General features: G+C 39.5%; 1 protein-coding gene across 1 annotated transcript in view; it reads left to right on the plus strand.

Annotated features, from left to right (window-relative positions):
• Positions 1-16,575, plus strand: part of PREX2 (phosphatidylinositol-3,4,5-trisphosphate dependent Rac exchange factor 2) — a 217,806-nt gene that overhangs the window by 175,092 nt on the left and 26,139 nt on the right. Inside the window, exons 34-35 of the mRNA XM_019632790.1 lie at positions 8,311-8,377; positions 8,629-8,819. Coding sequence (XP_019488335.1) covers positions 8,311-8,377; positions 8,629-8,819 — 258 coding nt within the window. The remainder of the gene's footprint in view (positions 1-8,310; positions 8,378-8,628; positions 8,820-16,575) is intronic.

Consider the following 16,575-nt stretch of genomic DNA (forward strand, 5'->3'; position numbering starts at 1 on the left):
CTCTCTCTCTCTCTCTCTCTCTCTCTCTCTCTCTCTCTCTCCCCCCCCCTCTCCCTGTCTCCCTCCTTCCATTTCCCTCTTTCTCCTTCCTTCCAACCCCTTACCTCTATCCCGTCTATCTCCTTTTTTTACCTTCTCTCTCTCTCTCTCTCTCTTTCTCTCTCTCTCCCTCTCTCTCTCTCTCATTCATTGATTGATTGATTCATTCATTCATTCAACTACTGTTTACATCTGCTGAGTAACCTCCCAGCTGCCATTTTTCATGTCTCCCCTTCTTTCCAGGTAATTGAGTAGCTTCACCCACACTTAAGTTCCATGATCTCAGTGGATATTCCCCTTCTCGCTCCTAAAGTTCTCCTTTTGCCTTAAAGACCCTTCGTTCCTCTCGCCTAATACCTACTTGTCCTAATGTGCTCACGAATGTGCTTTAGCACTCTGCTAAACCTTTTTACGTTGCTCATCACACTGACTGTAATGACCTGTTCATTGTCTTCTCTCAAAACATAGCTTCTTTGCAGGTAAATATTGTCTGATTTCACCCTTTTATCCTCAGTGCCTGGCACTGTGCGTGACTGATTTGTTCACTGAACAGATAAATGAACGCACAAATCTGGAGTTTAAACATGTACAGATCTGGGTTCCTGAGAGGAATAAAGATAACCCAGGAGAGCGTTCTGAGTGAGAACAGTGAGGTGAAGCAGAAAACAGAGGGAGAGGAGAAGGCGGGGAAGGGAAGGGGAAGAAGGGGTCGGACTCAGAAGCAAGTTAAAATGGTGGCTACCAGAGGCTGGGGGAGATAGGATGATGTCGGTCAGAGGTCACAGCTTTGCAGTTATGTAGATGACTGAATCTAGAGATCTAATATACAGGCATGAAGTCTATACTTCACAATACTGTACTGAACACTGGAAGTATGTGAAGAAAGATTTCAAGTGCAAACATTACACACAAAAATGGTGTTTATGTCAGGAGATGATATGTTAATATTTTTTAAAAATTAAAGAAATAATAATAGCGAACATTGGGTGACTTGCTATGTGTCAGGTGCTGTACTAAGGACCTTGAATTTTGCCAGTAGACGAGAGCACAGCTTTTAATAGGTTTCAGTTTAAAAGTATAAAAGGCAGGAGTTAGGTACTTAAAATCATGTAATGGTACTTAATCATGTTATTTTCATCTTTTCTTATTTAAAACTGGTAAAGAATTTTTGCATCATTTCTTGCTAGAGTTGTTTATGGGTAAAACAACACTATTGTAAGGCTTGCAAGGGAACCTACTGTGATGGAACTTGTCATCAGTAAGGAGGGGTAATTACACACACCGTTCCTCTCTAATTTTAAGTCCTGAAGATTGTTACTTTCCTTGAAAAAGTATCATGCTCCAATGCTAATTGAGATGTAGCCCAATATTTATAAGATTAAGAAGAGTTCTCCCTGCAAACAAAGAATCTTTATTTTAAATGTGCATAATAATTTATCTGTTTTTGAAATTGAGATATTTAATATATGCCTTTTCCTCTACCAGGTCACATACATGTTTAGTTTCTTGATAGTCTGGTAACTCCCAACTCCTTTATAGCGCTCATGAAATAAAATTTGATTCCATTCAATGCTACATTAAGGCTGTGTGTCAGGCATGGTCTTTGATGATGGGATTGCAAATTTTAAAAAATGCTGACTGTATGCAGTTTAACAAAGATGACTGAGTGAGTACAACTCAGTATCATATAGTGAGAGCAATTTATCTGTGAGAAAGTTCTCAAGATGTCATATTTGAGCAGGATTTGAAGGATCAGCAGACTTTTGCCAAGCAGAAGGAGGTGAGAGGGAATTCCAAGCAGAGGCAGTAATATGAGAGAAGGTTGGGGGGAGGAGCAGGAACTCAGCTGGGTGAAGCGGTGGGTGATGGGATGGGAACTCTTGGGAAATTGTTAGGAGAGGCCTTTAAATGACTTTAAGCGAGGTAATGAAATGTTTGTAACTATGGTTTAGAAAGGCAATTTTAAATGACAACTACAGTCAGCTGAGGAATACAGAGAAAGATATGGAGAAGGAGCTGACCTGTCAATATAAGTTGAGCCAATATAAGACTTTTATGATTTTAAGCCTGAACGATATCTTTTCAGAGGCCAGTGCCACACTTTCTGGGGAGATAATTAATAGTTATTAATTTAAGTAGGATTAGTTTCAAAATAGAAATACTACTTGACTTTACTGTTTGTTTTTTATTTTCTGGGTGTATGAGCTGTTTTGTTATGAAAACAGTCAAACTTTAGGCTTGGAAAGCCTCTCTTATTTTCAAAGATTTGCTTTCTCTGTTTATTTCCACAGAAGCTGTGTTTCAAAATGGTAGGGAATGGTGTTGCCATTGGAAAATACGTATACATGCTGTATCTTAACAGTAGATGGTGCCTGTGGTGACCTCTACTTGTTACAGGCACAGGAAAGGAATAACACCCTAGCCGACTCATGAAAAGAGGGACAAAATGAAAGTGGAGAAAAGGAGTGTTTAGAAAGCAGAGAGTAGGATTTTAATCCTGTCAAGTTGCTGATTGAAGACTGTCAAAAAAAGAGTGCAATGATGTGTGTGTCTCCATTACCTTTGACACCATAATTCTCTTTTCAGGGCATAAGAGAAGCCTCCAAGAAATGCTTCTTTGAACATGGGAAGGTCTTGCCCTCTGTGGTCACAGGGTTGTCTTGTTAACTTTCCGCCATGTTTCTTCCCCAACACTCAAGTAGAAACGGAGCTGTTAATTGATAATAGGCAGTTCTCCAATGGCTATAACCTTAGATGCTCCATTTTTTGTCAGGTCAAATACACATTTGTCCAACCAAGCCCAAGCTTATCTCATTATTCAGAATTTCTTTTCATGTAACTTGAAGGAAAACCTATTCCAGAGAAGTCAAAGCTAATGCTTATAGGTGGGTGGGATGGAGGTGCAAATTAGCCTTCTCCCACTTACTTATTGATCATGTCTTCTTCTCCCATTTGTGAACAAAGGTTGAACTTGTGTGGTGATATTCACTTATACAAGAGATCAGTGTCTTTTAATGAGATTTTCTCTAGAATTTTTTCCCCCTGATTTAAGTGCTATGGTAGCCAAAATGCAGTTTAACAATAATACTTATGAGACACCCAGTCAAGCCTATTATCAGCTGCTGAACCATTGCTGTAATGACATAGAATCATTTCTTTTTTTTTTATATGAACTTTTTTTTTTTTTAAGATTTTTATTGGGGAATTGGGGGTATGCTAACAGTGCTGGGGAACTGGGGGAAGGGGAACAGACAAGTTGCTGTCATTTTGTTCTTCTGTCTAGTTGTGGAGGACGTTGCTTCACTGGCCCATGTTGGCACCATCATTGCATTCTTCCCGGGCGAGGCAGATCAGTTGCCGGCTTCTGGACGGCCGCTCATTGCGGCTGCTGGCCGCTCACGCTGGCTGCTGGCCACACACGGTAGCCCATGGCAACCCACTGCCACAGGGGCTGCAGCCTATGCCGTTGCCGGCGACTCATGGCAGCCCAGCTCCAGGTTGAGCTGTTGTTCAGCATCTTAGCTGTGGAGGGCAGTGTCACTGGCTCTCATATGTGGGATCCGAACCGGGGCTCTCTGGTGTCCCAGGCCACTTCTTAACCATCATGCCACACGGCCCATAGAATCATTTCTATGACGACTAGCTGTAATGAACAAAAACACTGTTATACTTCTGTTTTGAAATGTGGAGTGAATGCTAAAGTCCAAAAGCTACCCAATACAGTGTATTTGGGGATAGGACATAATATTAGGAGAAGTATAGATGAGCCTGGCCAAGTAAGAAATTTCCATAAATTACTGTAAATATAGAGATGATCTCATAAGCAATGATCTGGAGAAGAAACAAGAACATAGCCGATATCTGAGCTGAATACTATAGTTGTTCTTCCTTATTTATAAAACACCAGTGTCTCTTATGCCTTAATCATCTCTCTTGGAAAATTGGATGTCCTCCAACATGCCCAGAAAAAAAAGGGTAGGAGGTGAAAGAAGTGCCAAATGAGAAGAATGTCACTTCTGTCACTGATTTAACCTCTGTGTACCTCCTATGACAAAACTAATAGGTTTAAATATTTTACATCACACTGTTGCATTTTCCCTTTTTGTGTAAAAACCAGGCCATCCCTATAACACCAGCCTGTCCCTATCGAGCTATGATCTTAATTTTCTACCCATTTGAGAAAGCATTTTCCTGATTCTTAAATTAGTATATTAGGCTGCATCACTCTACATAATTAATCTCTATGTTCCCCAGACTCGTTTTCTTTCTCATGGCAAAAATCAATTCCCTGTTTCCATGTTATGAATGCTGAATGATGCTTTTCGCGGCTACAGCCTCTTGAAGCTCTAAATTCCATGAAGTTTCATGGTTTATGTATCGTGTAATTCTTTCCATGTAAGTCTTACTTTTTTTTTTTTTTTTTTACTGGTAGCTAAGTGTTTTCTGTGTAGCGATGCTCCACTGCTTAACAAATTATTTACATTTCTTTACTTTGGTCTTTCATTTTGTGACAGCATGGATCTAGCCTACTTGCCCAGTGTTCTCTCTTCCACCCTTACATGAATCTACTCTTCAGCCAAATTGGCTCCATCCATTTCTAGATCTGTTCTGCTGTTCGTGGTGTGGCCTCCGCTTGAAATGCTGCTTCCCCATTTTGACCTGTTCAGAATCCCATCCATCTGTCAAAGTCAAACTCTTATATAACATAATATGCTTACGTGGCCTTCCTTCTTCCTCATGTGGGCATATCCCAGTCGCTTTTTGTACCTTTGGACGTACCTATCACTTCTAGATACCTGTGTACTCGTCTTCGCTATTAAATTGTAGGAGATTCATGCACAAGATTAGCTTCATTGTGGTTATTTGACTTGCATATGTTTTTGTCACTACTGGTTGTAGCATGCAGCATGATCAACTGGTATGTTATCCTATGGGGACTAAATGAAAAAATATTATTCTAGTGAATTCATTTTTTACGACGGTTAATTTACAAAACTGTGACAATGACACCTGATGTCTGTCAGCCTGAAAGGAAACTCACTGCTCAGCTTATATAAAATAGTAGCAGCACTTTCAAAATGGTCTTAATAAGATTTGCTATATTGAGACAAAGGACCATGACGTCATTCTTACTAACCTCTGAAGCATAATAAATTATGGTCAGTTTTGGCATTAATCCAATTTTACCATTAACTTTCTCATAAATTTTGATTTAAGGAGCATTGTAAGACTTGTAATTAAAGGAGGTACATTAGAAATTTATTTCCTGTCTGTAATTGGCCGTATTCTGAAAAATACGGAAGCTCTATGAATACCTGTAAACCTGAGGGATAGTAAAATATCTGAACAACCTTTTTATTTTTTGTTTTTTTCCTGATGGCTCATTCCTAAAATTAGTTGCAACCTCAAGTCCAAATTTTTATTTTAACAAATAATTGACTAAAATATTTGTTGACTATTAAATTTCCTAAGACTAACAAGGTGGCTATATTTCATGGTTATTTTCTCTAGATGCCATCAGCGCATAGATATATTTTATAATAATTTGTTGCTTTTTGTAATCATGGATTAGTAATTATTATCTACTTGCACAAGTCTAGACCAGTAATATATTTAACTCTGAATGTATAGTCGGCTTTTATCATCTAAGATTATTTACAAGGGTGCAATTATATCATTAGATGCTTTCTTTACTTTCTTTCTGTTATATAGTAGCTTAGACAATATGAGATTGTTTCTGAATATGGTTTCACATGATGTGGGCATTTATTTATTTTAAGTGTATAAAAGTTATTTTTTTGCTGCCTTTCTTCACCAAATATGTTTTTAATTTAATGATTTTGCCCCTTTGAAAAGTTGAAGATTTCTGCCAAGTCAATTGACATGAATATAACAAAAATAGATCAGTATGATCCTGCTCTTAACTGTCTGAACCATTGACAACATTTTTTTTTTTAAAGGAATATCTCTTTCAGAAAGTAGGGGACATGCTCAGTGTGGTCAGCTGCAGAGGCAGGTTTCAATAGTAAGGTTTTCCTTAGGTGACACTAATAACCCTTGGACTGCTTATACAGAATATTTTTCTTCCTAAATGATTTGAGGTATGGAAGATCGACAGTCTCTACAACCAGAGCACCTGATTAAGCCATTTTGATGACACTCTTCCTTCTACTGTGTGTACTTAAATAATAGTTTTATAATCTCTCGAATGAGTCCTGTTTGCTTACCACTGAGCGCATTGTATGTATTGATTAATCTTTAGTAGTATGCTATCAATACGTTAGATAATTCTAATATTCATTATAAAAATGAGGTATTTGAAACCATGGGAGGCTAAATCACTTTTCCGTAGACCCGTGTACTCTTATTAACTGCATTCCTTTTTTTTTACCAAGCTCACTTGAGGAAGGCATGAGGACATTTGATCAGGGTATCTCTGTGGGTTCTGGTTTTGAAGTGCCACCTTTGATCCAAGCATATACTAATGCTAGATAAAATACGAAGACAGGAAGTGTAAAAGCCACAGCTGAAGTCTGAATTTATCATCTCGGTGACCCAGGCATTGAAAGGAAACGCGAGCAATGATGAGTTATAAGCTGTGCTGAGGCCTCTCTGGCCTGCTGGCCACTGGTGGTGGACAGTGGGGGCTGGTACAAGGTCTTCAGGGTTATGAGAAATTAAAGCCATTCCACACTAGGTGGAAACCAGGGTGTAGAGAAGGCCTCCTCCACTCCTAAGCAAAGGATGAAAAATCTGCTGCCCTCCACTGCTTGAGATGATAGCTTTTGTGGACTTAAGATAGCAAGAGGGGCTGAAGATGGCACCACGAAGCTGACATGACCATTAAACTCGGCTCTGAATCAAATCATTCAATAGTTCAGTGATGAGACTGGTAATAATCCAGATGTCAGCACAACATAATACTTGAATCACCAATATGGAACTGATTATAGTTTGGTGTTTCTGGGCACAAAATGAGCACAGAATCATTTGTAAGGGAAAGATGATGAGAGAGGAGATGGAGCTGTATCAAAAAACTACATAAAACTAAATTAGAAATCCTCCCACTTTAAATGAACTTGCAAAAAAAAAAAATTCCAAAGCACATGAGAAAGCCTAACACTAAGAAATAGCCAACAAAATTGACCATTGAAAAGAAATGTGACCCAGCAGAAATTACAATGTTGGAACAGATTGACAAAGTATATTTTGGATACACAAAATATAAACAAAGGGTTGTAATCCATTAAAAAGCCAGAAAATCTTGCAATAAAAAGAGTCAAGTATCCAATTATTTATTTACAATTGTTTATTAAGATCATACTATGCTACACACACTGTTTTAGGTACCAGAGATGCAGCAATGAACAAAAGTAAATAAAACCCATAACCACAAAGAGTTTATATTCTTGTGGGGGAGTTTACCTCTCAGTGGTGGAAATAGGCAGAAAATCTGGAAATTGTAAAGATAATTATTGAAACAAAATTCCCAGTAGAGATGATAAACTGTAAACAGAATTTTTCATATGGAAGATATTACTTAGCAAATCACCTAAAATACAGTAATGGGAAAAATGAAAGTGTGCATGTGCGTGCATGTGTATGTGTGTGTGTGTAAGCATGGAGAGAGAGAGAGAGAGAGAGAGAGAGAGAGAGAGAGAGAGAGAGAGAGAGAAAACACATGAGAGTATGCAAAGAGATAACAGCTAAGATTATTTTAGAATTGAAGACAAGACTCCTTCAGTTGAAAGTACACTATGAGACTGTCTGGATAAACAATAAATCAACATCAAAACACTCCGTGGTAAAACTTTAGACCATCGAGGGTAAAACGAAAATCTTAACTCATCAGAGAAAAAATATTGACTAGCCCCAAAATAAAGACAGCAAGACTGAAAGCTGACACCAAAGCAGTATTGCAGGGAAGAATGCCCTCTCATTCTAGATTCTAGAACTCTGTGCCAGTGTATACCACAGACAGACACTGACCAAAAATATTCATTGAATAATCAACTTTAAAAGCTGAATATTCTCAAGGAGGCAAACCTAGAAATAAAGTATGGATTTAAAGGAAAATATTTCAGTCATTTTTTCTGAATTGAAGGTGATTAACTCTTTTTTTTTTTTTTGGCAATCCCACTCAGCCTAGTGTTCAACACTTTTGTTTATTCGTTTTTATTTAAAAGGAAGTCAGTGACACTTGTATGTAGTCTCCATGCATTTTCATTTTTTCTAATAATAAAGGATCATTTCTTCCTTGGATTCTTCCAGGGCATTCTACTTGGACAAGTCAAATTCACCGCCAAACTCCACATCCAAAGCTGCCTATGTCGATAAGGTAAACCTCGATGACTTCATTTACTGACGCTTGGCCAACTGCATACCTCCTTAATTTAATTTTTCTGCTGTTGTTCTTGAGCAATGTCTACGTAATTATAAATATTTCGAGCCTCCGATTCTGTTACCGCCATAGTGGAATATTTTAGACTATTCCATTAAAAGTTATAACAGCCATGAATTGTATTCCATCTACAGGGATTTCTTTCTACTAAATGTGCTGAACTTTGTGTTCATCCCTTTGTCCTGCAGCTCATGAGACCACTCAATGCTTTGGATGAACTTTACCGGCTGGTAGCCTCGTTCATCAGATCCAAGCGCACAGCTGCCTGTGTGAACACGGCGTGCAGTGCCTCAGGAGTGGGGCTGCTCTCAGTGTCCTCAGAGCTCTGCAGCAGGCTGGGGGCCTGTCACATCATCATGTGCAACAGCGGCGTGCATCGGTATGTGAACTTGACCCTTGTCTGTGTCTTTGCTACCCGGATTCCATTTGGTGGTTCTTGTTTACATGTTGGCTACATGAAATGATAACTGGAAACCTTCCAAGGACTCAGATGTATTTGGAATAAGACTTCAGCAATTAGATAATCCTTACACAGTTTTTCCTGGCTTTAGTGCTTATGTTATCAATGACTCTTTATTCATGCAAATGAATACAGTCCTATATTGATATCACTATGGCCCAGAATTTTATCACCCTGGTATTTATATTACAAGATTTATACTTTAGGTACAAAATTGTGCATCGATTTTATTCACTGTAAAATGTTGCTTGATTGGGTTTGATGCAGCTAGCTAAACAAAACATTTCTCACTGCACTTGATGGACACTACACTTTTCAGTGATTTGCATCCCGATTACCCAGTTGTGGTGAGCTGGATACTGCCTTGGGGTTACTACTGCCTTCCCACCCCTGACAAAATTATAGTTCAGGAGCCCACACCATATGCTGTTCCTAAAAATATAAGGGGAAATCTAGATGGGTCCTAGTCAGGTGCTTTGTCATAGGAAACTGTGCTCTGTCTGGGACAGCCGAGGCAGCCGTATGAATGCATTTAGCAACATCAGGCGTAAGAGGAGAGTGGAGAACCCCAAGTCAAGTCCCTTTTATAATTACTTGCCCTTTTTGTCACCTCTCCAGCTTTACCAGGAAGCAGAACCGTGCTGGGCAGAATTTAGTCCTCATTGTAATCTGAGTAGGCGGAGAGCCTTCTGTCATCAGTCATTGCCTCTTCTTAGTTCTGGGCCAGTGAGATTTTGAGGATGGTGATTATTGTTTATTCAGATTTACTTGGTACTTCAAACTCATGTGAAGGACTGCAGTTGGTGCTATTGGCTGTATGATGTCATAAAGTGGTGACACTCAAGTTAGAGACATAAAGTATGAACACCGAACAATGAAAATAATAGCAAAAATAATATAACATAATAAGATAACAAAAGCATAATAAAACTAACAAAAATAACAAATAAACCTAGATTACAAGGAAATGCAAATGACCTAGGGAAGTTGCAGATAAAAATAGGATTCATAGGGAAAATACTCGTAGATCTTTGAGATAGTTAGAACTGGGAACTTTCCAGGGAGAAGGTGATTTGTGAACTGGATTTGAATGGGTCAAGTTGAGGTAGAAATGGGGAGAAAGGTGATTCAAGGCACAGCAACTTCTCATGTATGAAATTGTGTTTAGACTCGGTATGCCTGGATTCTAGTTTTCAAGTCCTATACAGCATAATTTTGCTTATGAAATGTGGCAAGACTTTATTTCTCTGAAAGGAGCATGACATTTTTGTGGTTGATACAATACACAGAATTTCCCACCTATTTTAATTGCTGTATACTTTGTGCTCTATTGCAAACTTATTAAGAGCTCAATTGAAAGTATCACCTTCAACCAAATACGTAAAATTATTTCATAATTTTTTTATTAGCAGAAAAGTGATCTTTCCCTTATGATCAAGCCATGTTCACTCATTCTGCTCCCATTCATTCATTCATTCAGTTATTCACTCATTATTCACTCACTCAATAAATATATATTGAGCCCCAATTATGTGCCAGCACTGGTCTAGTTGTTGGGGATTCAGCATTGAAACATTAAAGTCCCCACTCTCATATAGTGTGTATTGTGTTGGGGGGACACAGATGAGAAAGTAAACAAATAAATATGTAATGTGGTAGGTTGAACAGAAGGCAGAGGGGTAAAAGATGACAGGATGAGAAGAGGCAGTGCCTTCGAAAGGGGGGATTTTGTTAGAGACCTGTATGAAGGTATGCAGGTTATCTCAGAGAAGGAGCACTCTGGGATCATCAGAGGGCCCATCAGAGGGAACGGTCATGCAAATGTGGGTGCTCAAGTGGGAGCGTGTATGAAGTGTTCAGGGAACAGCCCGGAGGCAATGGTGGCCGTCCTCTTCATTATCTTGATTATTCATATTCTTGCCTCACCCTGGTGTAAGACCATAGTTATCTGAGCACTGGATGTACTGTGACAACCAAGGGGACACTTCGGTCTTGGAAACTACAAGCATATTCTCTTACCTCCACATTAATGTACTGAACGTTAATGCAATTAACTCTGCTATTTAATCGTAGGACCATGACCAAGTTGTCCAAATTGTTCTCAGATATTCCATGAGCAATTTGAGAATTTGACTGATGTTGTATAGGAGGCAAAGACTGACCCTCCACAACTGTTTTACATTGGTGTGCTAGAATCAGGTAACATTGGAATTTCATAGTAGTTTGATGTTTTTCCATTTCTATAATTCAAAATAAGTATAGCTTTAGTTAATTCATTTCGGAGATATTTACCGAGGTGTAGGCCCCAAAGCTCCATGACAGATACTGAACTTAATGTTAAAACTATTTGAAAATGGTGTGGTTTGGTCTTTCCATTATGCAGAATAAATTGGGAGTTTAACATTATCTTTGATCTTTTAGAGGAGGCTATGCTTAGATTTTTTTCTTGATGAGAAAATGTGTGCTTATTTATATTGGAATCAGAAATCCCACACAAGACTGGTTCTAAAATAATTCTTTAGCAATCATAATTCAGACAGCTAGAGAGGAGCCCTGGTAGATCCACACCTGGGGGTTTGTCATCAGGTTCCAACCAAAAAGAGAAGTTCACAATGTGAGTCAGAATAAACATTACACAAACTATTCCTATCATTTACTTTTTTTTTTTTTTAAGATTTTTATTGGGGAATTGGGGGGATGGGAACAGTGCTGGGGAATTGGGGGAAGGGGAACAGACAAGTTGCTGTCGTNAACAGACAAGTTGCTGTCGTTTTGTTCTTCAGTCTAGTTGTGGAGGACATTGCTTCACTGGCCCAAGTTGGCACCATCATTGCACTCTTCCTGGGCGAGGCAGATCAGTCGCCGACTTCTGGATGGCCGTTCACTGCGGCTGCTGGCTGCTCATGCTGGGTGCTCATGCTGGGTGCTGGCTACATACGGTAGCCCATGGCAAACCACTGCCACAGGGGCTGCAGCCTACGCCATCGCCGGTGACTCACGGCAGCCCAGCTCCAGGTTGAGCTGTTGTTCAGCATCTTAGCTGTAGAGGGCACTGTCACTGGCCCTCATATGTGGGATCCGAACCGGGGCCCTCTGGCGTCCCAAGCCAGTGCTTAACCATCGCGCCACTCGGCCGGTCCCTGTCATTTACTTTTAAAAACAACACAAGAAGTTGTCAACAAGATGATATCTACATTAGACAGTAAATTTCCTGCTTTTCTGATTCTATTTGCAAAAAAAAAAAAAAAAGAATTTAAAGTATTTTTAAAGTATTGAGTTATACTGCATGTGATTGATATTTAAAAAAAAAACAGGGGTGGCCGAGTGGCACGTTGGTTAAGAGCTGGCTTGGGACGCCAGCTCTGAGCAGCAGGGCCCCGGTTCAGATCCCACATGGGGGCCAGTGACAATGCCCTCTACAGTTAAGATGGTAAACAACAGCTCGACCTGGAGCTGAGCTGCCATGAGTCACTGGTGGCGGCGTAGGCTGCAGCCCCTGCTGCAGTGGGCTGCCATAAACTACTGTGTGTGGCCAGCAGCCAGCGTGAGCTGCCAAGAGCCGCTGTGAGCAGCCGTCCAGAGGCTGGCAACCTATCTGCCTCACCCGGGAAGAGCGCAATGATAATACCAACATGGGCCAGTGAAGTGACATCCTCCACAACCAGACTGAAGAACAAAAGGACAGCAACTTGTCTGTTCCCCTGCCCCCGATTCCCCAGCACTGTTCCCCTCCCTCAACATGACTTTCTAGATGTTTTAATGCCAACCTGAATTAGGTGGCAGAGCTGCATACAACAGTGAGTGTGTGATTAGTTGGAATAGAATTCAGGATGAATTATTAAAATCTTCTCATAGCATTTAGCCGGCTTTGTTTTTATTAAATTCTCTTTCCTAGGGTAATCCTTTGTGTTACAATTATACTGATAAACTTTCCTGCCCACACTCTTTTCAACCATTCCCTTATGTTAAACACCTTCATTGCTATTGAATGGTGGGAGAATGGCAGGACTGTCTTTCAGATCAGGTTTTTGCTGCTTAAGCAATATAAACATGGTGCTAAAAGATAATTTGATAAATGGAAAATTTCCAAAATTTCCTACCCTGACATACCTTTTATCTTTATTTTGCATCATCTCTTGCAACTTCTATCAAACAACACACATTTGAACATAGTTTTACAAATATATATATATAGTTTCATAGCCTACTTTATGCTCATAGGAACCATATATGCATTTCCAAAATGTACGTTTCGACTTTCTCATTATTGCTTTTATTTGTTACATAATATTCCACCCAGTTGTTATACCACAGTTTCCTCAGCTATTGGATTAGTGCTTTCTCGTCTTTCTCCATTGCACATGATGTCTGCAAAGAGTCAGCTTTCTTTATGTAGCTATTCAAATGTCAATTTATTTTCCAGTAAGCTAAAGAAAACAGAAGCATCCTGCAGATAAAAGTCCTGTGTCCAAGAGTGTAAACCTTTTTGGTTAATATATTATTGTTTCGGTTCCCGAAAGGATTGCCCTCATGCATAACACAACCAGAGGGTGAGACGAGGTAGTCTGTGACACATTCACGTTACTTTGTATGCAGAGGGTATTAAAATCCATTTATATATCCTGTTTCTCTACTAGATGTACAATGGTATTTCAGTAGGGCTTTAATTTAATTCTTTGGTTAACAAATACAAACATTCGAATATCTTTTAAATTTCCTTTCTTATGAAGACTTACACTCCATATTGTCCAAATACCTGCCTTACCGTTAACTTGACTTTTTGCCAAAGTGGGTGTTTTTAAAGTATTGAATCAGCATGAGGCTTTTAAAGTCCTCTTTCATATTCATGCCTATTGTTTGTCGCAGGCAACCCAAAAGCGTGTAATAGGGATTTCTAAATTCCCCTTTTACTCCATACTGTAGCGTCTTACCATTCAATGCATATTTCATTTTGTTTTGGTTCTTTATTCCCACCCTGGCTTACTAGCCAACTGTTTTTCTTTAACCGATATAAACCGGTGCATTGCAAATGTTATAAAACCCGAGGCATGAGTCTCACTGTGTCCAAAACCAGACACCATTTTCTTCCCATTCCACTAGCTCTGCTTCCTTCAACATGGGGAACTAGTCAGTGGACATTTCCAGAGGCTACCTGAAAGGATATGCCAAAGAAATGTCCAGGGAGAACAAGAAATCCGGAATCCCTTTTTTTCTCTAGGGTCGTGTCCCAGAGATTTTTTATCCAATCCTCTCTGTATCTGTTAGCAATGGGTTTCTAGGGCGTCAGAGTCCTGGGATGGGCCTGCAGGGAAGGGGCTGACTTGAGCACAAGCCTCTGACTCACCTGAGGTGTCTTTGAAACAAAACTTTGGAGACCTGTACACATAAATTACCTTTCATCTTCATGCTTTGTGGTGAGAATGAATCTCCTTCTAGAAGCAAGACCCTGCACTTTTAACTGACATCCAGAGAGGGGTGTAAACAGCACCATCGGGTCACTGCCTCAGGGAACCCCCGAGCACCAGTCGGTGTCACCACTGTTTCTGTTTAGACCGCCACACAGGTGTGAGAAGGAAACAGTCTGTGGCAAGGCCAACCTGTTCTCATTATTAATAAACAGTGATGACGAACATGAAAGTAGCTGCCATCTATGTATTTCAGAGTTGGGCGGCTTTGTCTTTTTTTTTAAAGATTTTTATTGGGAAATTAAGGGAAGGGGAACAGACAAGTTGCTGTCCTTTTGTTCTTTAGTTTAGTTGTGGAGGACGTTGTTTCACTGGCCCAAGTTGGCACCATCATTGCGCTCTTCCCGGGCGAGGCAGATCAGTCGCCGGCTTCTGGATAGCCGCTTACTGCGGCTGCTGGCCGCTCACGCTGGCTGCTGGCTACACACGGTAGCCCATGGCAACCCACTGCCACAGGGGCTGCAGCCTATGCCGTCGCCGGGTGACTCACGGCAGCCCAGCTCCAGGTTGAGCTGTTGTTCAGCATCTTAGCTGTGGAGGGCAGCGTCACTGGCCCTCATATGTGGGATCCTAACTGGGGTCCCCAGCGTCCCAAGCCAGCTTTTAACCAACGCCGCGCTCGGCTGGCCTGGGTGGCTTTTTCTTTAATCCATTGTAGAAATTAGTCTTAACATGTTTATAAAGTTTTAGGAACTAAAAGGACATTAATTATATATCACTTAAAAAGCGTCTATCTCCAAAATGCATTTCTTATTTGTATTTTTGGCAATTGAGACCTATTTTCACATTTGACAATATTAAAAGTGGTGGTTGAATTCTCAGTCACCCCTCTTCGCATTCCTCTGCCAGTGGAATTCTTACAACCCATCATGTGACCATAGGATCAAGCCCAGTGTATGATTATAAGCATTTGTTAGAAAGATGAACTCCAAAAGGTAAAATAGAAAATCAGCTAAAGAGAAATATATGCACGTATTGCTAATTTGGTTAGCGGAACAGTTTTTATTTCAAATGAAGATAACTGTAATAATTTGATTTGTATAAGCAATCTTAAAAAATCTTTTTCAGGTAACTATTAACAATTTTAAAAACGACTGTTGTTTGAAATGTAAAGGACTTCGTCTTAGCAATATTTTATTGTCATCAGTATGACATCAAAGGGCAAGTTGACAGCAGGCCCTGATTAAAAAATGCAGGATCTTACAAACATGGGGCTCTCAAGGTAACCGGACTTAGGTAATCAGAGTCCTAATAGGGTCTATGATTAAGTGGCATCTTTCTCTACTGTGCAAGTACAGGGAGGAGATTTACTCTGGGGATTTCCGTATGTAGGTTAGATTCTTGGCATCAGACAGAAAAAATATATATACTGCAAAAAGCAAATGTAGGTATCTAGTATATCCATTTCATTTTTCTGTGCAAAAGTGATTTGAGAGAGTCAGGAACAAGATTAGTGGCAGTGCTTGAATTTTAAATCACCAGAAAGATGGCTAAATAGACCAGAAGAAACATTTCTGCTAATTCATGCTCCCAGGGTACCGTCCATTCCCAATAAGAGGCTCTAAAGTTAAGCTCCGTACTGTAGTCAGGAAACTGAAACACATTGCTCTAAAATACTTTTTATATAAGGGTAGTAATAGCAGTGACAGAGATGACATTTCAAATTGTCATAAGATGTAGCTGTAGTTTTGATTATTTTTCTTTAACAGTTATAATTTGATTATGATTAAATCAACTACTCGCATTTATTTAATATCTAATACAATTATTAATGAATCAAAACCAAAAAGCAAAAATGAAAAAAATACAATTGCACTCTAATCTTTAGAAGAGAAAAAATAAAATGCTATAATAGTAGGGCTCTGGGAGAAAGACAAAGTATATCCTACTCATGATAGTATATAAATATAAATCTTAATTACTCTGCCAATCTCATAGAAACAGAGTAGAATGGTGGTTAGCGGGGGCTGGGAGGAGGAGGAAGTGGGGAGATATTGGTTAAGGGGTACCAAATTTCAATTCTGTAAGATGAGTAAGTTCTGGGTATCTAATGTACTACAGTGTGACTATAGTAACAACACTGTATTATATATTTGACCTTTGCTAGGAAGGTAGATCTTAAGTGTTCTACACAAAGAAAAAAAAGAAGAAAAAGAAAATGGTAACTCTGTGAGGTGATGGATATGTTAATTAGTTTGATTATGATGAAT

Source organism: Hipposideros armiger, unplaced genomic scaffold, assembly GCF_001890085.2.
Source record: "Hipposideros armiger isolate ML-2016 unplaced genomic scaffold, ASM189008v1 scaffold_1175, whole genome shotgun sequence".
NCBI classification, from domain to species: Eukaryota; Metazoa; Chordata; class Mammalia; order Chiroptera; family Hipposideridae; genus Hipposideros; species Hipposideros armiger.